Raw genomic sequence first — 24,676 nt, 5'->3', positions numbered from 1 at the left:
TTTTATTTTCACCAACCAAGTTTTCTTATTCAAAGATACTGTTGAGAATTTCTTGCATTATTTTTTATATCATGACCTGTCCATAAGTGCTCTTCAACTGATTATTTACTGTAAATGAGTGTATCGTGTCTTTAATGCCTTCTGAGACAGTAAATCAAGAAATGAAAAGAATTCCACAACCAATGCTTGTATGCAATGAAAGGTAACTCAAGCATATTTTTAAAAATTCAATTGTTATTTATAACTTTGATACCACAAAAGATCATTACACATGCGAGAACACATTTAGTCATTTATTTGCTTCTTTTACATGATAAACAATATTATAATGCAGAAATAAACATAAGGTTTATCATTAATTTAAGGAATTCACACATATTTTAGCCCTTTCACCCTATTTTTAGACTATCATAAAATTCTCAAACTTTAACATTGAGTTTACACAAGCATATTTTTTTTCCTCCAAAATAGACCATGGAAAGTAAATGGTACGAAACTGAATAAATAGTTATAAAGCTCTCAGGGGAGGAGAGTCAGAAGAAAAGTATAAATATATAATAGATGTGCACTTTCATTACCTGAGTATTTAACAACTCCTCACACTTGCGTGCTTGTTTCTCAAATGCAGCAATGTACTGTTTTTCAATAGCTTCTACTTGTTGCTTAACGGAAGACTGTAGCAGTGCCTGAAAACAAACAGAAGTCAAGCATTCAGATCACAGTCAAAACTCGGAGGCTACTGCTGGCATGAGCATTTTTTTGACAGTTGTATGTATCTGAAACATAACCCTCTTCTGCAGTAGGAAATGCACACCTGTGAATATGGAAGCATATTCGTGTTACCACTACTTCAAGCTTGCAGGTTTAAGTTTCCCTACAACCAAGACTACAGTGTTTTTGGCCCACATGTTCCTTCCACACACCTCTCCTTAAAAAAGGCCAAGTCATAGAAGATGATAAAGAGAGTGAACAGTTCTGTTAAATATAAATTCAGTTTAGTGAAGACCACACAGGATGAGGAGCGCATGAAAGCTGCTGAAAGAAAAAAAAAGAAAAAAAGGAAAGAAAAAAACCCAGACATATTTCACTGGCTGACAAAACTCTACATCCTCTCGGCACACTGTAATATCCCATGGGCCAAGCATGATCTTCAAGACCACAAGTCAAGTAAAAGCAGATGGAAATTCTGAGCAACTTCAAACATAAAAGCACCACCCCTCCAGGAAGTTCACACCCCTATGTGAAAAGGTATAAGTCAAACTGTGAAAGTCAGTTGGACTCCCAAGGCAGTATTTGTAAAAAGTACTAAAACAAGGGAGACTGGACAGACTTAAGTGGGTAGTACAAATGCTGGAAGCTCAATCAGTTGAATACAAAGACCGTAACAGGGTTCTAGGAGAAGCCAAATCAGCATCTGAAGACATTCCACCCACTCACTTCCTTATTGGAGATGCTTAGAATATTATCATCTCTTTTTTCGTCTTCTATTTTTTTAAAGCATTATATGTTATACTTACCATGTTCTTAATATTATCTTACGTGCTATTTATAAACTCCAAATCATTCTAAAATATGCACTCAACCATATACATAAGAACTCTTAAGCAAATATTCTATTTTTGAAGTTCTATCTGGATAATAAACTACTCATAATCAAAATAGTAAGTTGAAACAGACACATGTCTTATAGAAAACAGACATTTGGCACATTCACCAAAAAAAGAAAAAAATAAGCCAAATCTCTTAAACAATCTCTGTTATGAAAACAGATTTACGTGGTTGGAAAAAAAAACCATGCATTAAGAAGCTAAATAAATACGCATGCATTTAAATAAAACTAAAATAAAATATTTTTTAAACCTCTGGATAGGCTTCAAATTTTCAGGTAATTAATGTTCTCTTGCAAATGTTAGACTGTGTGAGTTGCTACTACTATATATTATAATTCAATAGTCATCACTCTGAAGCTGCAAAATTACTTGTAAATTAATAAAGGAAAATAGAGCTCTGAGTTTAACCAAAATATAAAAAACTCCTTAATACAACTACTTTACCCTTTCATTTACAGTTTATATCTTCTAAGGATTCTATAATAATTAATTTATATAAGACACCAAAATGTAACCTCTTAAACTGTGGCTAGATAATGCAAAACTCTAATTTACCTTTGGTAAAATATAATACACTATTTGTTGGACTCCAGAAATTTAAAGAACAGTATAGTTATAGACAATTTCCTTGGGTATATTTATTGCATCTTTTGTAGAAAGAAAAATGCCATTCTTTTTGTGGACTTGGGATATGACTATTGTTTTGCTAAATGATAAGTACTGTCTTCACTTCCCTGTTTGCCACGGTTACAATAATCCCACAGTTTAAATGACCAAATGTGATTTTTAGTAGTTTCTATTCTTTGGAGGGACAGGTAAGTTCATGAAATAAAATATTTTCTTACTGTAATTAAGAAACACAATTGAATAGTATATTTTTTCCTGTAGTGATTGATTTGTACATAATATATCCGTTTTCTTCCAAATTTCAAGGTGGCAAGCACTAAAGGGTAAGTCAAGTCAGAGCCAAACCTGTGGTTATGGATCATGTAGAAAAGCCATGCACAAGTAAGCAGCATTTAATACAGTCCAAACCTCTCTCATGTTAGCCTCATTCAGTTATTTAAATCTACCCATCTACAAGGAACATAAAGGTAGGCCCTATGAACATGAATATTAAAAAAAAAAAATCTGCCCTTACCAAGTTCTTTCTATTACTTAAGAGAAAGAATCTCTACATAACCACACACCATACATATACACAAGGTGGGTACCAGAGAAAAAAAAGATGCCCAAAGCCTGCTTGTAGGTTCACTGCGATACATGGAGAACATTAGATAGATAAGAATAGCTTAAATTGTTGACCAGGCAGTGGCCCAGTGGCCCAGTGGATAGAGCATCAGACTGGGGCACAGAGGACACAGGTTCAAAACCCCAAGGTCGCTGGCTTGAGCACAGGCTCATCTGGTTTGAGTAAGGCTCACCAGTTTGAGCCCAAGGTTGCTGGCTCGAGCAAGGGTTCACTGGGTCTGCTGTAGCCCCCAGTCAAGGCATGTATGAGAAAGCAATCACTGAACAACTAAAGCGCCACAACGAAGAAGTGAAGCTTCTCATCTCTCTCCCTTCCTGTCTGTCTGTTCCTATCTGTCCCTCTTTCTGTCTCTGTCTCTGTCTCATACACACACATACACACACATACACACACACACACACTCATACACACACACACATACACAATAGCTTAAATTAAGAATGGGAGAAGAAAATAATGCAGAAAGGTACAAAAGTAGGCAGGTGTTAAATATTAAAAGGAGCTTGTATGCCATAACAGGTTTTTAAAATGTGTCCTACATTACTCAATAGTGGGATGATTGGTGCCATTATCCAAACAAAGGTGGTAATTCCAAAAACTATCCTCAAAACCGGAATATTAATCATTATGGACAGTTAAAATAATACTTTTGGTACTAGCTACCTGCTTTTATGGCTTGATCTATCACTATATAACTGGATATTTATTTTCTAATGTATTACACAATAATTGCATTTAAATTTCTCATATACTGTAAATATAAAAATGAACATTAATCTTAACATTCCTTAGCAATTTATTTTTTCCGTCATTGTCTCTACAGATACCAGACACAAGGAAGCCTTCTCGTGGCTGCATACAAACACACAGAAATATATATGAAAAAATTACTTCCTTTACATAACCTTTTTGAAAACTACTTTCAACACATATAAAGCATTAAGACACAATCAGTAGAGGCAGAAAAAAAGGTGTATACAAACATAGCATAATGAAAAAAATTTCTAGCAAATGCAAGAAATGTTTTGTTAATTTTCAATATAATTAGGATTTAGTCACAGTTCTATCAAATTTTTTGTACCATCCCAGGGAATTTAATGTACTGAACTTGAGGAAAACTACCATACTTCTTGAACAATAATTTTAAAGGTGTGAATAAGATTGTAGGTTCCTATATGTTACTCATCTTTATTTATTATGCACAACTTTTTTATAGAGTTACCTGTACATTGTAGACACATTATAATAGCTATTTGGTGAGTAATGATCCTTGTATTAATATTAATTTTTTTTTTAATCACAGTATGAATGGTACCAATATTGTGCTGTGCAGGAGGCATGATACAGAGTTGCAATTACTCAAGGATGGACTTTAGGGGGAAATTTATTATGATTAATAACAATAAAAAATAAGGCAAAATTAAAAAGGGGTTTGAACTTACGCAACCTAAAGTAGAATAAAGAAAAAGAAATCAACACAACAATGAGCTACATACACAATACCACCAGACGAAGAAGCTTCAGCCTGGGTTCTAGAGTAATAGCTACTTAAAGCAATAGACTAAGAAAAAGAATTATGAGTATGAACAGATCTCTCCAAACCGTGGAGAAACACATCACCAGACTGGGAAGCGTCATCCTGGGCTCCAAAGTCGGTCAGCTGCCATGTGCATCAATGAGGAGGAATTCTAGAGCTTTATGGGTAGTCTGAGACCCTACCTTTTTTATGGGAAAATTTTGGCTGGAGGCTATTGCACAAGGGCCCTTCATGCATAGCCTCTAGGAATAAAAAAGGGTCACCACATTCTGAAATAATTCACTAGGCCAAGGCCAGCAGGCAAGAGATTAAAAACATCCTTCCTGGTTTCCAGGGAAACTATAGAAGGACATCTCATCACACCCTGAGTCAATGACTCAGTCATTCCTGCAGCCATTTTTGTGACCCTTATTGTTCATGTTCAATTGAGTTCAAATTCATGTATTTTTTATATACTATTCCTCCACAGATATTCATTAAAAAGTTCACTAAATTTCAAATTAAAACTGCCAAGTTCAATTAGCAAATTTGTTGCTGAGTTCATTCAATCCCTACCAGGGATTTCTTCCATATATTTGTTACTATTTTAGACTAGAAATGTCCATTCTTTCTACTCTACAGAAAAAAATTTTGAGTAAATAGAGTGTGTGTAGGACTACAAAATCCTTAGTAGGGAAAGTATGTTATAAATTTCACAACTATAAGACTCATAGACAATAAAAATAGTAGGCCAAAAAACACTCCAACCAATATACACTGTGATTTAAATGAGTAGAGAAGTAAATCACAGCACACTACTGCAACCCAAACTATACTCCATTGTCTCAACAAATAGTTTTTTCTTCTCTCTTGAAATACCCCAATTCTTACAAACCTGATTCTAGCCTTATCGAATTAAATGACTTCTCTGAATATGTAAACCAGACATGTATATATAAGGAACCATATGCTCTCTGGAATATGAATAGCATGTGGGTATTTAGTATATGATAAATATTTTGCAGCTAATTTTAGGCAATAGTAAATAAATTATTTTACAAATCACAAAAAAAATGTGTCTATCAATCCTCCAAGTCACACTTTACAAATGGACAAAAGTATAAATCTATGAAGCAAGGAAGAGGCAAAATGCATAATAATAATTAGCTCCACTAAAATGTAAGCCCTAGGAGAATAGAAATCCTTGTTTGAGTCACTGATGTACCTACCATAGCACCTAACACATATAAGATATTCAACAAATATGTGTTAAATGAACTGAAGAAGTGAATCTTAATTTGGGCGTGACAAGCCTAATTATTTGCCTATTCATAGAGAAACTATTAAAGCTTTGATGATTATTATGTCTGTAATTATAATCTTAGTATAGCTTTTTTATAATAGTAGTATAGACAAATCAATTGTTAGGAAAGATTATCTGAAATCAAGCACAATTTCACCTTTCTTGAAAAAATATCAGTTTGCTTCTTGAAAACGTACTTCAAATCTTTTCCAATTTTTAACTAAACAAGCAAAATTATTTTTATTTATTTTAATAAAATAAGAAAACTAAAAGGTATATGCAAAATGGGTAAGTTTAAAAATTCAAGGATACTTTTTTTCTGGCATAAGTGCCTTTTCTGAACAAAATATTACTTTTTAAATTTATTTTATTAGTTTTTATTTATTCATTTTAGACAGAGGGGAGAGAGAGAGAGAGAGAAGGGAGAGAGAAGGGAGGAGGAGCAGGAAGCATCAACTCCCATATGTGCCTTGACCAGGTAAGCCCATGGTATCAAACCAGCAACCTCAGCATTCCAGGTCGATGCTTTATCCACTGCGCCACCACAGGTCAGGCTTACTTTTTTAAAAATTCAGTGAGAGGAGAGGAGGCAGAGACAGACTCCCACATGTGCCCAGACTGGGATCCACCTGGCAAGCCTACTAGGGGGTGATGCTCTGCCCATCTGAGGCGCTGCTCCGTTGCTTCCACTGAGCTTTTGTTAGTGCCAGAAGTGCAGGCCATGGAGCCATCCTCAGTGCCAGGGCTAACTTGCTCCAATCGAGCCATGGCTGCAGGAGGAAGAGAGAGACAGAAACAGAAAGACAGAGAGAAAAGCAAGAGAGGGAGCGATAGAGAAGCAGATGGGTGCTTCTCCTGGGTACCCTGACTGGGAATTGAACCTGGGACTTCCACATGCTGGGCTGACACTCTACCACTGACCCAACTGGCCATGGCCTTCAAATTTTACAAGACTGTTACCATGTCTTACAATATTTCCTGAAATTTTGAAACACATTATATAAGCTAGTTTGCTATTCAGAAGAAGAGCCTACTGAACTGAGATACATTTGAAAAAATGATGAATATTAGTCATTTCACAGAATTATTCATCAATTTTTCCCCATGAACTCTATATACCTGTTTTAAAAATAAAGAAATAGACACTGAGGTTTAGAAATGTGCCCAAAAACAATTTCGACTCAGTGAAACAAATAAACTGAATTCATGTATCAAGCACTTATTTGATTTTTTTTTTTTTTTTTTTTTGTATTTTTCTGAAGCTGGAAACGAGGAGGCAGTCAGACAGACTCCCGCATGCGCCCGACCGGGATCCACCCAGCACGCCCACCAGGGGGCGATGCTCTGCCCATCCGGGGCGTTGCTCTGTCGAGACCAGAGTCACTCTAGCACCTGGGGCAGAGGCCAAGGAGCCATCCCCAGAGCCTGGGCCATCTTTTGCTCCAATGGAGCCTCAGCTGTGGGAGGGGAAGAGAGAGACAGAGAGGAAGGAGAGGGGGAGGGGTGGAGAAGCAGATGGGCGCCTCTCCTGTGAGCCCTGGCCGGGAATCAAACCCGGGACTTCAGCACGCCAGACCGACGCTCGACCACTGAGCCAACCGGCCAGGGCCTTATTTGATTTTTATAGCCTCTTAATCATTTATTCATTCTTCACTCATTCAGGTAACGTTATTCCAGACATTGTTCTAGATCCTGGGGATACCAAGTGAACACAACAGATATGAGCATGACTCTCCCGAACTTAGGTAAGAAAGATTGAAAGGTAAACAAAAAATAAACTATTTCTGATGGTGTTACATGCTATGAAGGAAATAAAAAGAATAGTGGAGGAGAAAAATTTCAGAATATAGGAGAACTGCAAAGAGTTGAGATGTCACAAGTGAAAAAAATTCATCTATATATTGGGTTGGGGAATAAGTTCGTAGCGTTTTTATCAAAGACTTTTATTTAAACAAAAAACAGTAATTATCTCAATAAGTTAATCAATTATATATTCGCTGTTGCTGTTTACAACCTCTTCCCACCTCTCGACCAATTTGTTGATGCTGTTCCGCCAAAAATCGCCTGGTCTGGTGTCAAAGAAGTTGTTGAGCCAGTTTTTAAGGACCTCTTTGTTATCGAAGGTATCGCCCTTCATATGGTTTGACAGGGAGCGGAAAAGATGATAATCGGTCGGTGCAAGGTCCGGAGAATACGGCGGATGCTGAAGGACCTCCCATTCGAGCTCTTGGAGTGCGGCTTTGATGACTTGTGCAACATGGGGCCTGGCGTTGTCATGAAGGAGTATGGTTTGACCATGTCGATCAGGTCTTTTCAGTCAAATAGCCTCATTCACGCGGAGTAGCTGGGCAATGTAGAGCTCCTTGTTGCCGTGGCATTCTTTTCGAGCATTTCCCAGTTCTTCATCGAATTCAGAAGGCCTTCCGCTGCGGCACGTGTCATCCACGTCAAAGTCACCATTTTTGAACTTTGCAAACCATTTCTGTGCTGTAGACTCGCCTATGACACCTTCTCCATACACGTCGCAAATGTCCCGGGCTGCTTCGGCAGCTTTTTGACCTCGATGAAAAGCAAAAAAGAGCAGGTGTCGAAAATGTTGATTTTTGCCTCCTGGGTATTCCATTTCTAAGCCTCAAAACTAATAAAAAATTAAATAACTCAAAAATACAATTAACATAGTTTTGTAGAGCAGAAAGAGTTTTATCGAATGAATACTTACCCTTTGCCAAACAGCAAACAAATCGTTGTAAAATAAAAGAAAATATAAAGACGCTACGAACTTATTCCCCAACCCAATATAAAGTCGGGAAAGAATATTTCTTTCAAAGGCAAGAGTGCAGTCTTAGAGTAAGAATAAGGTTGATGAGTTCAATAACTTTAAAAAAAAGGGCCAATGTAGATCATATGAACCAGAGAGTTCCATTAGATGCTAGAGCTACTCTACACCTCTTTTTACCCTTCAACAGGTCAAACTTCATACCATAGGGTCTGTGGCCTTGCTGAGCCCTATCCTTGAAAGTGAATCAAAATTAAGACAAGGAGATAAAAAACCAGAATCATGAAGACCACAGAAATGCATTCTAATTCTATTCCAACTGAAACAAGAAACCCCTAAAGGCTTTACCTTTGTGAATAAATGTTTTCAAGTTTTTGGTGTAGATACTCAGAAGAGGGATTGCAGGGTTACATGATAAATCTATTCTTAATTTTTTGAGGAACTGATATCTGTTTTTCATAGTGGCTGTACAAGTTACATTCATTCCCACTAAGCAGTGAATGAAGGTTCCTTTTTATCCCCATCTTCAACACTTATTATCTGCCTTGTTAGTATTGGCTGTTTGAACAGGTGTGAATTGGTAACTCATTGTAGTTTGGATTTGCATTTCCCTAATAGCTTCTGAAGTTGGGCTTCTTTTCGTAGATCTGTTGACCATTTGTATGTCTTCTTGGGAGAAGTGTCAGTTCAGGTCCTCTGCCCATTTTTTAACTGGATTGTTTGTTTGTTTGGTGCTAAGTTGTATATAAGTTCATTAAATAAGTTTGATATTAACCCCTTGTTGGATCTGTTGTTTGCAAATATCATCTCTCATTCAGTTGGCTGCCTGTTTGTTTTGTTGTTGGTTTCCTTTGCTGTGCAAATGCTTTTTAGTTTGATATTAGTCCCATTCATTTATTTTTATTTCCCATGGCTTTGGGATAAAATTCATAAAATATTCTGTATGACCAAAGTCCACAAGTTTAGTACCTATGTTTTCTTCTATATAATTTATTGTTTCAGATCATGTTTTAGGTCTTTGATCCATTTTGAATTAATTTTGTACATGGGACAAACTCTAATCTAATTTCAATTTTTTGAAGGTAGCTTTCCAATTTTCCCAGCACAATTTATTGAAGAGGCTTTCTTTTCTCCATTGTGTGTTTTTGGCTCCTTCATCAAAAATTATTTTCCCACATACATCTGGTTTTATTTATGAGCTCTCAATTCAGTTTCACTGGTTTTTGCCTGTTTTTCCCAATACCATGCTGTTTTGACTATTGTAGATCTATAGTATAATTAGAAGTCAGGTAGAGTGATACCTCCAGCTTCATCTTTTTTCTCAGGATTGCTTTGGCTATTCAAGGTCTTTTGTGGTTCCATATAAATATGATAATTTGTTGTTCGATTTCTTTTTAAAAATGACATTGGAATTTTGATTGGCATTGTATTAAATCCATATATATTGCTTTAAATAATATGGACATTTTAACTATGTTGACTCTTCCAATTCACAAACACAGGATATTTTTTCATTGCATTGCATCTTTTTCCATCTCTTTTAATAATGTAGTTTTCAACATAAGGTTCTTTACCTCCTTTGTTTATTCCTAGGTACTTCATTCTTTTGGTTGCAAATGTAAAAGCAATTGTTTTCAGTTTATTTTGTTTTCACTTTTTTTCTCTCCTGAAATTGTATTGTTAGTATACAGGAAAGCTGTGAATTTTTATACATTGATTTTGTATCCTGCAACTTTACTGTATTTGTTTACTGTCACTAATAGTTTTTTGGTGAAGTCTTTAAGGCTTTCTATATACAGAATCACATCACCTGCAAAGAATGACACTTTTACTTATGCATTCCCAATATACATGCCTTTTATTTCTTTCTCTTGTCTGATTGCTCTGGTGAGGAATTCCAGAACTACATATGTTGAGTAAGAGTGGCGAAAGTGGGCATCCTTCTCGTATTCCTGATTTTAGGGGAAAAGGTTTCAGTTTTCATCACTGAGTATGGTATTAGCTGACGGTTTGTTATATATGGCCTTTACAATGTTGAGGTGCTTTCCTGTATGGCCTTTATAACATTGAGGTACTTTTGCTTCTATACCCATTATATTGAGTGCTTTAATCATAAATGAATGTTATATCTTAACAAATTTTTCTGTATCTATTGATAGGATTATATAATTTTTATTCCTTGTTTTGTTAATGTGCTATTACATTAATTAATTTGCATATGTTGATTCAGCCTTGTCACCTTGGAATGAACCCACCTGAGTGTGATGATGATGATTATTATTATTGAGAGACAGACAGACAGGCAGGAAGGGAGAGAGACGAGAAGCATCAACCCACAGTTGCGGCACTTCAGTTGTTCATTGATTGCTTCTCACATGTGCCTTGACTGGGAGGCTCCAGCTGAGCTATTAACCCCTTGCTCAAGCCAGCAACCTTTGGGCTCAAGCCAGTGACCATGGGATCATGTCGATGATCCTACACTCAGGTGACCCTATACTCAAGGTGGTGAGCGCATACTCAAGCCAGACAAGCCCATGCTCAAGACAGCAACCATGGAGATTTGAACTTGGGACCCCGACATCCCAAGTCAGTCCTCCATCCACTGAGCCAGCACGGGTCAGGTCATGATGTTTGTTTTTTCAGTGCATTACTGTATTCAATTTACTAGTGTTTTGTTTAAGAATCTTGCACCTGTGTTCATCAGAGATATGATCTATAGTTTTATTTTTTGTGTGTGTTATCCTTGGCAGGTTTTGGTATCCAAGTTATGTTGACCTCATAAAATGTGCTAGAAAGTATTGCTTCTTCTTCAATTTTTTGGAAGAGTTTGAGGACAGTTATCAAAACTTTGAATGTTTGGTAGAATTCACTAGTGAAGCCATCTGGTCCTGGACTTTCATTTTTTGGGAGGTTTTTGATGATTGTTTCAATTTCCTCACTGTTTATTGGTCTACTTAGATTTTCCAATTCTTCATGATTCAGTCTAGGAAGGTTATATATTTCCAGGAACTTATCCATTTCTTCTAAGTTATTGACTTTGGTGGCATATAGTATTTCATAGTATTGTAGTATGGTCCTTTTTATATCTGAAATGTCTGTGGTGACTTCTCTTTCATTTCTGATTTTGATTATATAAATCTTTTTTTCTTTTCTCCTTAGTGAGTCTAGCCAGGCTTTGTCATTTTTTTAAATCTTTTCAAATAATCAGCTCTTTTTTGTATTAATTTTGTATAGTCTTCTTCTCTATTTCATTCAATTCTGTTCTGATTTTTATTATTTCCTCTCCTCTGCTGACTATGGGTTGCTTTTCTTATTCTTTTTCTAGTTCTTTAAGAGATAATGTTAGGTTGTTTACTTGGGATCTTTCTTGGTTCTTGAGATAGGCCTGTAATGGTATAAGCTTCTCTATTATTAGTACTTTCATTGCATCATAGAAGTTTTGATATGTATATTGTCATGACTATTTGTTTCTATATATCTTTTAAGCTTACCTTTTATTATGTCTTTGACCTAGTCATTTTTTAGTAATATGTTATTTAATCTACAAATATTTGTGGATTTCTTTACTTCCTATTTGCAGTTGATTTCTAATTTCAAAGCATTGTGGTCAGAGAATATGCTTGGTATTATTTTAATCTTCTTGAATTTATTGAGGCTAATTTAGTTGCCCAACATATGGTCTATCCTTGAGAATGTTCTGTGTGTACTGGAGAATATATAACCTGATGTTCTGGGATGAAAGGCTCTCTAAATGTCAAATATGTCTATTTGGTCTAATGTGTCATTTAAGACTGATATATCTTTATTTATTTTGTCTTTCACTGATCTGTCTAGATCCTTGGTCGGCAAACTGTGGCTCACGAGCCACATGTGGCTCTTTGGCCCCTTGAGTGTGGCTCTTCCACAAAATACCACATGCGGTTTCTACCTTGGTAAGGAATGTACCCATATATATAGTTTAAGGTTAAAAAATTTGCCTCTCAAAAGAAATTTCAATTGTTGTACTGTTGATATTTGGCTCTGTTGACTAATGAACTTGCCAACCACTGGTCTAGACTGTCAATGGAGTATTAAGGTCCTTAATTATGCTTGTGTTTTTGTCAATTTCTCCCTTTAGTTCTGTTATTAGTTGCTTTATATATTTTGGTAATCCCTAATTGGGTGCATATATATTGAAAAGTATTATGTCTTCTTGATGTAGTGTCCCCTTTATCCTTGTAAAATGTCAATCTTTGTCTCTTACTATCTTTGCTATTTAGAAATCTATTTTGTCAGATATAACTATGGCTACACATGTTTTCCTGTGAATCCTATTTGTTTGGAGAATCATTTTCTACTCTTTCACTTTGAGTTTTTTTCATTGCACCCTAAATGTGTCTCCTGAAGGCAGCATATAATTGATTTTTGTCTTTTGATCCAATCTACTATCTGTGTCTTTTTATCGGTAAGTTCAGTTCATTTACATTTAGGGTGATTATTGATGTATAAGGATTTTTTATAACCATTTTATCTTTTGTTTTTTGGTAACTCGGTGCCTTGATTCATTTCCTTTGTGTTCCTACTATTGTTTTTGTTTGGTGGTATTTCGTAATTTCTTCCCTGCTCTCTCTTCTTTTTTAAGCTGTGTGATTCAATTATGGGTTATTTTCTGTGTGGTTACCATTGAATTTATGAAAAAGAAAATTTGATATGCACAGAAGTCCTTTTTCTTTTGAATGTGGCTAATGTACACCCTCCTTTGCAAATTCTCACCTTTGTCCTATCCACTTTTATGTGTTTTTTTTTATTATCACAGAATATCCCTGTTTATGCTATACAATTTGTTGGTGATCTTACTTACAGTATTGTGACCTGTTGTTTTTTGGTTTTGGTAGAATAAGCCCCTTGAGTATTTTCTGCAATAGAGGTCTTCTGGTGATAAATTCTCTCAGCTTCTGTATGACTAGGAAAGTTTTTATTTCTCCTTCATATTATAGGATAACTTCGCTGGATATAGTATACTTGGCTGGTAATTTCTCTTTCAGTAGTTAGAATATTTGGTTCCACTCTATTCTAGCATGTAGAGTTTCTACTGCAAAGTCTAATGATAAGTTAATAGGCTTTCCATTATAGGCTTTCTTCTTTTCCTCAGCTGCCTTAAGAATTCTCTGCCATTAATTTTTGACATTTTTAATACAACATGCCTTGGAGAAGCCTTTTTAGATTGAGGTAATTAAGTGTGCTGTTTGCTTCTTGGATTTGAGGATCTAGCTCCTTTCATAGGTTTAAAAAGTTCGCATCAATATCTGTTTGAATAGGCTCTTTGTTACCTTCTCCTTCCCTTCTTCTGGTATGCCTATTATGCTTACATTGCTCTTTCTGATGGAGTCAGATAGTTTTTGTAGAAGCCTTTCATTTTTTATGCTCAAGTCTCTCCCTTCTTCCATCTGCATCATTTCCAGATTTCTATCTTTGACACAACTAATCATTTCCTCCTTCTGGTCAGCTATATTTCTTATGCTTGCTAGTTCATTCTTTATCTTTTATTGAGTTCTTCATCTCCAGAATGATTGGTTCTTTTGTAAAGTTTCAGTCTCATTGGTAAAGAACTCATTTTGCTCATTGATTTGTTTTCTGAGCTCACTAAACTGCATACAATGGTACCTTGAGATACAAACAGACCAATATTTGAATTTTTTAAGATATGAGCTGCGACTCAGTCTGTATTTTTGTTCAAGATCCGAGCGAAATTCCGAGATACAAGTTGTGATTTGGGATGCTACCACAAGTTGGTGCGTTGGTGCGCAGGTCCAGTATCAGCAGTTTGATATATGAGTTGACTGACTTACGAGCGTTGTTACAGAACGAATTAAATTCGTATCTCAAGGTACCACTGTATATGTATTTTCTTGCATCTCGTTGAGTTTTTTCAGAACTGAAATCTTGAATTCCCTATCACATTACATTTCATTTTCTTGTCTTTGTCTAGGCATCTATGTATAAGTGGCACTTCTCTAGCAGATTGATACAAATAAGTCTTTCTATTATTTTCCAGTAGGTAGTATTAAATCATAAGATTTTTAACTCTCTTGCACTTCTCTGGCTTTCAGATCTCGATGGGGTAGTGAAAAACGGTAGGTACCTCCCTGTGATCTGGTCACCCCAGTCCTAGGGGACCAACCCCACAGGGGAACACAGTGAGCAATGGGGCTCCAAATCCATGAAATCCCAGTGCTGTCCCCAGATGCTGCCATCCATGCAGATGTGATGCATGAAAGTGAGGTGGACTGGCAAAGCCCAGACACCTTCTAAGTTGCTTTGCTCTCTTGGGAATGGTGACCTCAGACCACCACTTAGTTCCCATAGAGTCCCCAACTCTGACCAGCCAGAGAGTGCACCCTTTTCTCAGGAAAAAGAAGTAATTTCCTAGTACCAGTTCTCAGATCTGAAGACAATGTGGTCTGCAACCTCACACCCAGGGCAAAGGGAGGCAAGCTATGCAAGGTTAAGGGGTGGCCTGGCTCTGGGTTTTGTTTCTGTCTGGAATGCTGACTGCCAGACAACCCTGGCCATAACTTTCTGCTGTATCTCTGCTCAGGTCACTGGGCTCAGCCACAGCTCATTTTACCTTCTTCTGCATGAATGACCACTGAATCTCTTTACTCCTCCCAACTGAACAGTGTCAGTCACAACCTAATTCCTCCTGTAAAGCCAGTAGCCATGGACTACATCACAGCCTCCTGGTCCATGCAGGTTCGCATTTGATTCAAACAGATGGTAATGAAACAATGGAGCCAAGAACTGGTGGGCCATTAGCTTTAATCCTAGCTTGTACCTGGTGGGCAAGAAATAAACACAGTGGGAAAACACTTCCCTTTCCATTCAGGGCTCCCAAAGCCCCTGACTTATCTGAGTTTCCTAGAATCAAAGGTTTTTACCTCACCAGCCTTATTCACCTCTGTTCCCCATTCCTTCTTCCTTCACAAACTGTACAAACTGGCTTCTCCCTCAGCACTCCACCATCCTGGCTGCTTCTCCTCTTCCACATGGCCTTTCTCTGCTCTCCTCTCTAATGCTAATCTCAGGAACTGAGAGCGAGCTAGCTCTCGGTCTGCCCCATTTTATAGTGTAGAAATCAAAACCTTTAATCCAATATACAAACAAGGAAGTCTCTGATACAAAGTCACTTACAGTGGGAAAGGCTTAGTCTTAAAACTAAGCCTTAGGGTATAACAACTCTTCCTGCTTACAGCCTGTCCCCCACACCCAATGCAAACTATAAGTGAGCAAACCTATATATCATATTTACAAACTTATTTGACCAACATCTCCCTTCTCCACACTGAGTCCCTCCATGAGGTCTCAGCTACAGGTATGCAACCATGGCTTGCTTCTCCCTTCTCACCCCCTGGTTCACTCCTACTTTCCACCATTAGATGTTTCAATGCAGGAATCTCTCAGGTGTGCTTGTGCATTGAGCAGGGAATCCTTTGTTAAATTATAGCTGTTCAAATTGTTGAAACTTCAAGGGAAGAGACCAAGGGGAATCTCTCAAACCACCATTCCTCTGATGTCACTCAACAAATTACATATCTTTGTCTGGAGACTTGAGATAATCTATTCTCCTGGAACCCACTGAGGCTTTTCTATCCCTGAAGACTCTAGGGAACTTCATGGCACCATCATAGTCTTAGAGATCCTCTGCTACAGGTTCCAGGAACCAATGAGCTCAGTGGACAAGGTCAGGCAAATGAATGTACTTTAGTGCCTTGGTAGGAAATGTGTGGCCTTTAAACCAACAGCACTGGAATCCTCTGGAATTTTATTAAAAATGCAGAATCGCAGGCTGTTGGTCACAACGTTGGAAATTCCCTAGGAGAATTCAAAACTGGTCATATAGGGCTTGTCCTGGCAACTGCAAGACCAGTAGTAACTCTCCCCTTAAAAGCTTTAAACAAGGAAGTTTCTATAATATATTTATTTTTAACATCTTAAAATAGTGTTGAACAGTACCAAAAGCAATCAAATACTATCAAAATTTTCTCCATCAATGGACAATTTGCTAAAATAAAAATATGTAAATGTTTTTTGTGGGCTACACATATAAGTTAGAAACTTCTTAATGCACCATGCATAAACATGTTTAAAAATTTACTGGGGTGATATTGGCTAATACATCATCTATATATTGCATTGTATGGTAATCACCTCAAATCTAATCTCCTTCTGTCACCATATATTTCACCCCCTTTACCCTCTTTATCCTCTCCTTAGTCTATTTCCCCTCTGATAACCACTATACTTTTATCTGTGTCTATGAGTTTGCTTCTTCATTTGTTGCTTTCTGTTTTATAACCCATGTATGAGTAAAATATATGGTTATCCTTTTCCATATGATTTTTCTTGCTTATGATACTCTCAAGCTCCATCCATGTTGTCACAAACAGCAGTATTTCATCCTTTTTTATGGATGACTAGTACTCCATTGTATACATGTACCATATCTTTTTTATCCAATCATCCATTAAAAAACACTTTAGCTGTTTCTATGTCTTGGCTATTGTGAATAACGCTGCAATAAACAAAGGGGTACATATATTTTTACAAGTAAATGTTTTCAAATTTTTGGGGTAGACACCCAAAAAATCTGGATTGCTGGGTCATATGGTAGTTTTTTTTTAAATTATTCTATTGATTGGCGAGAGAGAGAAGGAAATGGGGGACAAGAGGGGAGAGAGAGAGAGAGAGAGAGAGAGAGAGAGAGAGAGAGAGAGAGGGAGAGGGAGAGAGAGAGAGAGAGAGAGAAGAACCAACTCGTTACTCCCCTTAGCTGTTCCACTTAGTTACACACACATTGGTTACTTCTCACACGTGCCCTGACTGAGGATCAAACCTATAACTTCGGTGTGCTGTGACAATGTTCTACCCACTAAGCAATTCGGCCAGGGTCAGGTTCACTCTATTCTTAATTGAACCCCCATACTTTTCCAGAGTGGCTGCTCTAATTTACATACCCACTGCAGTGTACGAAGGTTCTCTTTCCTCTACATACTTGCCAACACTTGTTATTTCATGTGTTATTGATATAACTAGTATGTATTCTTGGGAAAAGCGATGAACATATTTTACTGTTAATGCAATTATCCTCTCTGGTAATGAAGCAGTTAATCATAGTAAGAACTAACTCAGTGTTTTTCATGTTCTCACAGAAAACTACCATATACACACTGCAAGTTTACTGGGCAAGTAACTTGGACTCATTTGGATACTATTAGCATACAATTCTTCTACAATATTTACATTCCCCATTTTATTGTGAATAGACTGGCAACAAAGACTTTGAAGATGAAGACATAGTATCCAAATGATGGCTGCTGACTAGATTTGGATCTGAATGCTGGCCTTGGTTTCCAACTTGAGATAATGTTCAATGACTCTTGGCAAATGAAAGATAAATTTTGCCAATTTGAGGTATAAATGTCGACCTATATAGCTTTGTTGATTTGTAGTTCAGAAAAAGAAACTGATAGTCTGATATATCATATAGCACACAAATATACACACTAATATATATCAGAGAGCTAGTAATCCAATTTAGATAGAGATGTGGTTGTGTTAAAGAGAAATATTAGACCATTTCTAAAAACATGTTTAGACATTTTAGAAAGTTCTGTTGGGATATAAAAAGAAATAATGTAATTAAAATCTTTCGCTGAGAGATGATTTAAAATATAGTGTAAAAAGTCTTTAATTCACTTTAAGTTTATTCTTGTATATGCTATAAAATAATCTAGTTTTTTTCTCCTTTTTTTCTTTTTTGAATGTTCATATCTCATAGATAGAAAACAGACTGACAGAGTCAGAGGGCAGGGGGTTGTGGGGCTAGGCGAAAAAGGTGAAGGGATTAAGGAAAAAGGAAAAAGAAAAGAAACCTCAAAGACAAAGATAACAGCATGGTGATTAACAGAGGGAAAGGGGGTGGGAAGAGACTGAACAGGGTTAGGGGGAATAAATGTTGATAGTTGGAGACTGAACTTAGGGTGCTGAACACATACTACAATATACATGATGTATTATAGAATAGTGCCCTGAAATCTATAAACTATTAACCAAAGTCACTCCAATAAATTCAATTAAAAAATAAATAAAAATAGAAGTATAGTGTAAAAGTTCTAGGGAGTACAATTCTCTATGGAAAAGACTTCCATTTGGACTGGACTTAAGGTTTTCATTTACTCAAAATTGGTTCCATATTCAAGTTCAGGTTCCTGGTCTACTGCTACCCAGTCTGGCAAAAGTTCAGCCACTCTCAGACCCTGTAAATTCAATGCTTGGGGAGAATGAAGGTGCATGTTTTTCAAGAGCAAATTCCAGATATCTTTGAAGTGATAGTGATGGATAGTCTTGGCCCTATTTCTCTTTAGAAAGCAACAAAGAAATTATGACCTAAAATTATGGAAAAATGGATTTAAAAAACATTTCTCCCTTCCTTTTTCCTTAATTTAAAAAAAGGAGAAGTAACAAGGTCATGTTCAGGCTGCTAAAAGTTTATCTTGTTACAGATCTCAAGCATTTGGAAATGCAGTGACCCTCAGGTTTTTCTGTGTATTTGAATTACAGCGCAGGGTACTATACAATTCAAAAAGAAAAATGTTGAGTTATGGGTGTAGATCTAAACATGGAAATTCAGTCCAGTCTAGCCATGCTATAAAGTGTTGTGGAGGCTCTGAAAGCCAAAGAAAACCTCCAGAACTGAGGGAATCATTCCTGTTGGCCTTGTTGTTGAGGGATTCTAGTAACATAAGAGTCGCTACCTCAAACACCACAAAAGGCTCCCAGTGAAAATTTCTTTTGTGCCATGGACAACACATTAAAATTAAGAAGTTTCTAAAATTAAGTACAGCACAGAGACTCTGCATGTCTGGATTCCAGATACTTTCAACTTCTGAAAAGCTGCCATATGGATATGCCTCTCTGTCAGATGCCACAATATCGTTCCTTGTGACTTGAGTAAGAGCTGCAGTTTTAGAGAAAGAGAGAAAGAGAGAGAGAGAATTCTGACTAAAACCGTTTCTTCAGAATATTTCATTCGGTTAAATGAAACACCTTGTTTTTAAACACTAAAGACCCATGCTTCTCATTTTCTGAAATATCAGACAACATGGAGAGAAAGAAACCCATCAGCATGTCAGAAATATGTGCCCCACATACACATGGATTACCGTTCCGAGGAGGCAGGAATATTTGTTGACTAGAGCCCTGCATCAAGCTCAGAGTGACCTGGCTTTTATTTGAATCCTCTCTACTGCTTACATGTGTATCGTCACGCATTGTTTCTCGATGTCTCGCATCCCTTATCTAATCAATGGGAAGAACAAGAAAGTATCCTCTCTGCCACTGATGAGGGAATGAAGGAATTCTGTGAAATTATAACAAAAAAATTATAATTTTTTATACTGATGATATTAAAAACTGAAATTGTTCTAACCATTTTTGCGAGCTAAATTCTCACTTTTTAATGAGAAATGTAACTCACACAGTGTAGATTTGTTATCAACATTATCTTTTAAATTACTAGATTTAAGACCATTAAAATGAAGAATTTTTACCAAATTAATTGAGATCCATTCATCACTGGAGATCTCAAAGGTTAGGGGGAAATTTTCTTTCATACTGAAAAGCCATTAACATTAAGAAAAATTAGATTTCATTTAAATCAATTTTAATAGAAGATCCATTGATAAAGATTAAATTTTGCTTTATCTGTTTATTTTTGATCATAAAGAGAATAATATTGTGAACTTAGATGATAATGTAAGATACTTCAGCTAGGTTCTTTTCCGGATAAAAGTTCACCATATATTACAGAAGTTATACTATTCAGGTTAATATGTAAAATATGTAAAACCTTTTGAACTGGCACCAAACAATAAGAAGTACTATCCCCAGGACTACAGTGCCAGCTCCAGCTTGATTGTGTGAGGTTGGGAAAAAGCACCCAGGGGAAGGGACAAAGTCAATAAAGTTGCTCAGAGAAACTGCTAAGATACTAACTAGTAAGTATTTCACTGTTATAAAATGGCACAAAGCCGTACTTCCAGATGAACATTAACTCACTTTAGGTTGCAACAATAGATTATCAGAAAAATTGGCTATATGAATATCCTACTAAACCCCAAAATAGGATAACCTCTGAACTTTGTACACTGGACTGCAGGGACTAAATCACGCTGTATATGGATTATTCCTCAATGGAATTCCTTTTTCATTGCTATACAGCAATTTTACAATAAATTCATTGCAAACTGGAGACATGACAACTTTAAATACCTTACCTCACCTCTGGAAAAGATAAAGCCTGGGGAGTAAAGGGAACTAATACCCAGAGAGCAATGGGAGCAAATTTAATTTTTACAATGCATACTTACATGTCTTTTGAATTATGTACTGCAAACATGTTACCTTGTCAAAATATAAGGTATTTTAAAATATTAGGGAAAATCATTCTATTCTCTAATAATTTATCCTTGCTATAAAATTTATATTCTCATATATCTAGTTTCCCCAAAGCTGATTAACTAAAACTTAAGGATAAAATCAAAACCAACCTTCTATTTTGCTACCAGGTTGGATACACTAATTAGAAATGTGACAAACTTCTTAAAATGCGACTCTTCCAGTGCCACTGGATCTTACATCTCTGCTTTCCTTCCTCTTAGTCTGTGTTTTATAGTTGAGAGAAAAGAATAAAGTTAACCATTCCTCTCCTATATCTTTTGAAACAGGCAAAAAATTTTTAAAAAGTACTTTTTGCATATATATCTTCAATTTGGAGTTACAAAATTAAATGAGTGTAAAAATAACTTTCATTAGTTTCTTTTTTGTGCTTTAAAAAAAAAAAGATTTTAGCCAGAGGGAAAGGGAGAGAGAGAATCTGTTCCTGTATGTGCTCTGACTGGGGATCGAACCAGCAACCTCTGTGCTTCCAGCCGATGCCCTATCCAACCAGGCTCTTTAGTGCTTTCAGAACTATAAGATGAATCCTTTAACTAACTGGAATATTGGTAGCCAATAAAAAGTGAATAATAATAAATTGGTAACACACTTTTCAGTTTTTTTCTAAAATTTAATTAGAAAATGCTTTTCAGGCAATATCTAAAATGAAAATGCCCAAATCCAAATAGACCTTGCTGACAATTCAATTTATTAGAATAATAAAAGATGAAGATCAACATAATTGACCTACTACATTAACTGGAATAGTTTTAAAACTTATATTTTTTACAAATGCTACTACTACATAATCACTCTTCCATCATTACTATTAGAGGTAGATATAATTCTACCTCTAAGTAGGATAATTATTGAATAAGCTTAGATAAAAGGAATATTTTAAAAAAATTTTCAACCCTGTCATAACGGGTCAAGCCTCATTCAGGTCAACATGGAAAGAAAATATTATAATGCTTAAAAAATACTTATGATAGCATAGCCTGAAATTTTATGAAAATGAGGAGAAATCCATAGTTAATATCTAGGTGGGCAGTGCTCCTACTGATAAAATTTCCAAGTTTAATCAACATTAATCACAAATATCAACCCGATTTAATATAAAAAGGAAACCATAATATTTAAAGAGCATTTCACAAGGTAAGCCAAAAATAATTAATTGGATAAATGTAGATCTTACATGTCTGAAGAAACTACTGACTAAATAAACCCTAATCACGTAACAATTTTTTTATTTACCATTGAAGGTATTTTTCAAGGTCAGTTCTAAAGAAGAAATTTAAAATTTATATCCCCAATACAGAATAAAGACTTCCCCTTCAGTTCTTAACTATCAGGCTGATGATCCAGTCACACTATAAAGGCAAGTCTTAAATCTATATTAGAATAAGTTTTCTTTCAAAATCTCCAATGCTTTTTGGTTTTGGCCCATATAGAAAAACCACAAGAATAGCCTTGCATGCAAAATTCTGGCTTAGGCCAGGAAATTCAGAGCACACAAGAACTATTCTCAACTACCAAACCTTTCTCAATCCTCTGTTGAGGTTAAGTTTGGTGGGAGGGATAAGAATGGACAAGCCAAGTCGTTATTTCCAAACCAATCACTAGTATCTAGCATGCTGTTAGGCCAAGTTCTATTGGCAACAGCAAACATCTTTATTTGTCCAGGAAAAATCTCATCATGCAATAAAAGCTGGAATTTATGAGAATCCTTGTTCAATCAAATAACCAAAACTATAAATTGATTTCATACTTTAATATTAACAAAATACTGGAATTCAAACAAAAAGATATATGACAGGTCTCACATATCTTAATTTTTACTTCTCCCTTCTTTGCACAAAAAGTTAGCAATCTCCAATCAAGGAAAAATATCAAAAGAAGAGAAAACAAAGTTGTTTCCCCCTCCTTGGAGCAGAACTTTATACAGTACAAGTAATTCTACACCCTGGGAAGAATCAGTTGCCTAAATGTAATATATTCTCCCTTATAACACAGTACAAACAACTCAAGAGTTCAAATAAAACACTAGCAAGTGGGTGCTTTGAAAAATAGAATACAGCAGGCATGCGATACTCCTATCTGGCAGTTAACATATGGTGCATTGCTAAAATTCAAGGTAATCTTTACCAAAGGTTATTAAGACATATTTAACCTTTACACAGAGGACCATAACTCTCAATAAAATCAAGGTTAAATAGTGGGAATGAATATATCAGTAATTTTAATCAACTTCAGATAACATAAATTTATGTAGCAATTTGCATCATTTTTCACTATAGGTAGCAAAAAACTTGTATGCCTAAAAATACTAGTGCATCTCATTGGATATTCTAATACTTAACACAAAAAGAAAATATTTACATCAAAAATTCTCTTTAGATTGTTGTTAAGAATCCAGGCTCTGGGGGCGGCAAGATGGCGTTGGAATAGTCGGATGTACCAACTTCTACCTCCCAGAACCAAAGTGGATGACAACTTAATTTTAAGAAAAATCATCTGGAAAAACCATCTTTGGACTAAACTAAGAGGACTTTTTAACCAAGGAACACTGAAGAAGCCATACTGAGAATGGTACGAAAAGCAGAAATACAGAGAGGGCTGCCCAGCTCCCAGGAGCAAACGGCAGCCCAGAGGGACTCGTGTGGTGGGAAGCGACTTTAGTAGAGAGTAGGATCCAAGGCCCCAGGAACAAAGTCCCAGCCTACAGCCCCAGAGCCTAGAAGAGGCAGATGGAAGTATGTAGCTGTGAAACAAGCCAGAATACTGTTTGTGAGAAAGAAACAGATTTCTCAGACCCAGGATTCTTCCTAAAGGGACCGTGCAGAACATCTCTTTCACAACCACTCACCCGGGACTCTGGGAGACTGGGAGAGCTGAGAGGACTGGAGGAGCAGGAAGAGAGTGTAACCTAGGAGGCACAGGGAGGAACACTTTGAGGAACAGCCACCCTAACACCTGGGCTGAGTCACCCCCCAAATCTAAAGTGAATATTTCCCCGGGAACCAAAATACCAGCAAAGGGAAGCAGGACACCAGCCAAACAAGCTCTACTATGGCACTCAGAGCAGGGTCACTTAGGAGGGAATCATCAGAAATACAGTATTGAGTGCTAGGGTCTGAGCTGCATCAACCCCACCCTCACTGCTGAGGGCTCCCTGAAGGGTGGGCGATGGCAGGACATGGAAGCGCGGTCCCTTTAGCGAGGGTGGAAGCTGAGTGGCCACGACTGAGGCCCAACGTGACCGACCTGACTGTGAGCCAGGTGAGCAACAGCGGTCGCATCTGCAATCCCGCTCACAGGGAAAACGCTAAAGGCGGAAAACCACAGAAATCCGAGGTAGAGCATGAGTGTGCAGCCCCCACCCCAGAGCCAGGGTTTGCGGCCAGGTGAGCGAGCGCAGCCCCGCCTGTGGGGGAGGGGTGAAAGCCAGGGAATAGGCAGAGACCCATGGCTGAGCATAGGTGCACAGCCCCACCTGAGATGCTGAAGATTGCGGCCCCAGCACAACGCATAGCCACACCCATGGGGGCAGGAAAAAGGCCGAGGTCACCCAGCCGGGGTTTGTAGACCCAGCACGTGAACATAGCCCCGCCAAAGGAGGAGAGGTGTAAATGCCAGCAACTGCTGCAGCAGGCCGGCACCAGCAAAGCCCATACCCGAACACCCCAACAGCAGCAGAGGGGGTGGCAGGCCTGAAGTCAGATCATACCTACAAAATACAGAGGCC

The 24,676-nt window shown here is 37.0% G+C and overlaps 1 protein-coding gene across 3 annotated transcripts in view; it reads right to left on the bottom strand.

Annotated features, from left to right (window-relative positions):
* Positions 1-24,676, bottom strand: part of CCDC91 (coiled-coil domain containing 91) — a 380,006-nt gene that overhangs the window by 128,580 nt on the left and 226,750 nt on the right. For all 3 annotated transcript variants that reach the window (XM_066368875.1, XM_066368874.1, XM_066368876.1), the window contains one exon: positions 579-686. In XM_066368875.1, coding sequence (XP_066224972.1) covers positions 579-686 — 108 coding nt within the window. The remainder of the gene's footprint in view (positions 1-578; positions 687-24,676) is intronic.

Source organism: Saccopteryx leptura, chromosome 2 (genome assembly GCF_036850995.1).
Source record: "Saccopteryx leptura isolate mSacLep1 chromosome 2, mSacLep1_pri_phased_curated, whole genome shotgun sequence".
In the NCBI taxonomy this organism is placed as follows: Eukaryota; Metazoa; Chordata; class Mammalia; order Chiroptera; family Emballonuridae; genus Saccopteryx; species Saccopteryx leptura.
The sequence above is the reverse complement of the archived record's forward strand: the minus strand, read 5'-3'. Positions and strand labels throughout refer to the sequence as shown.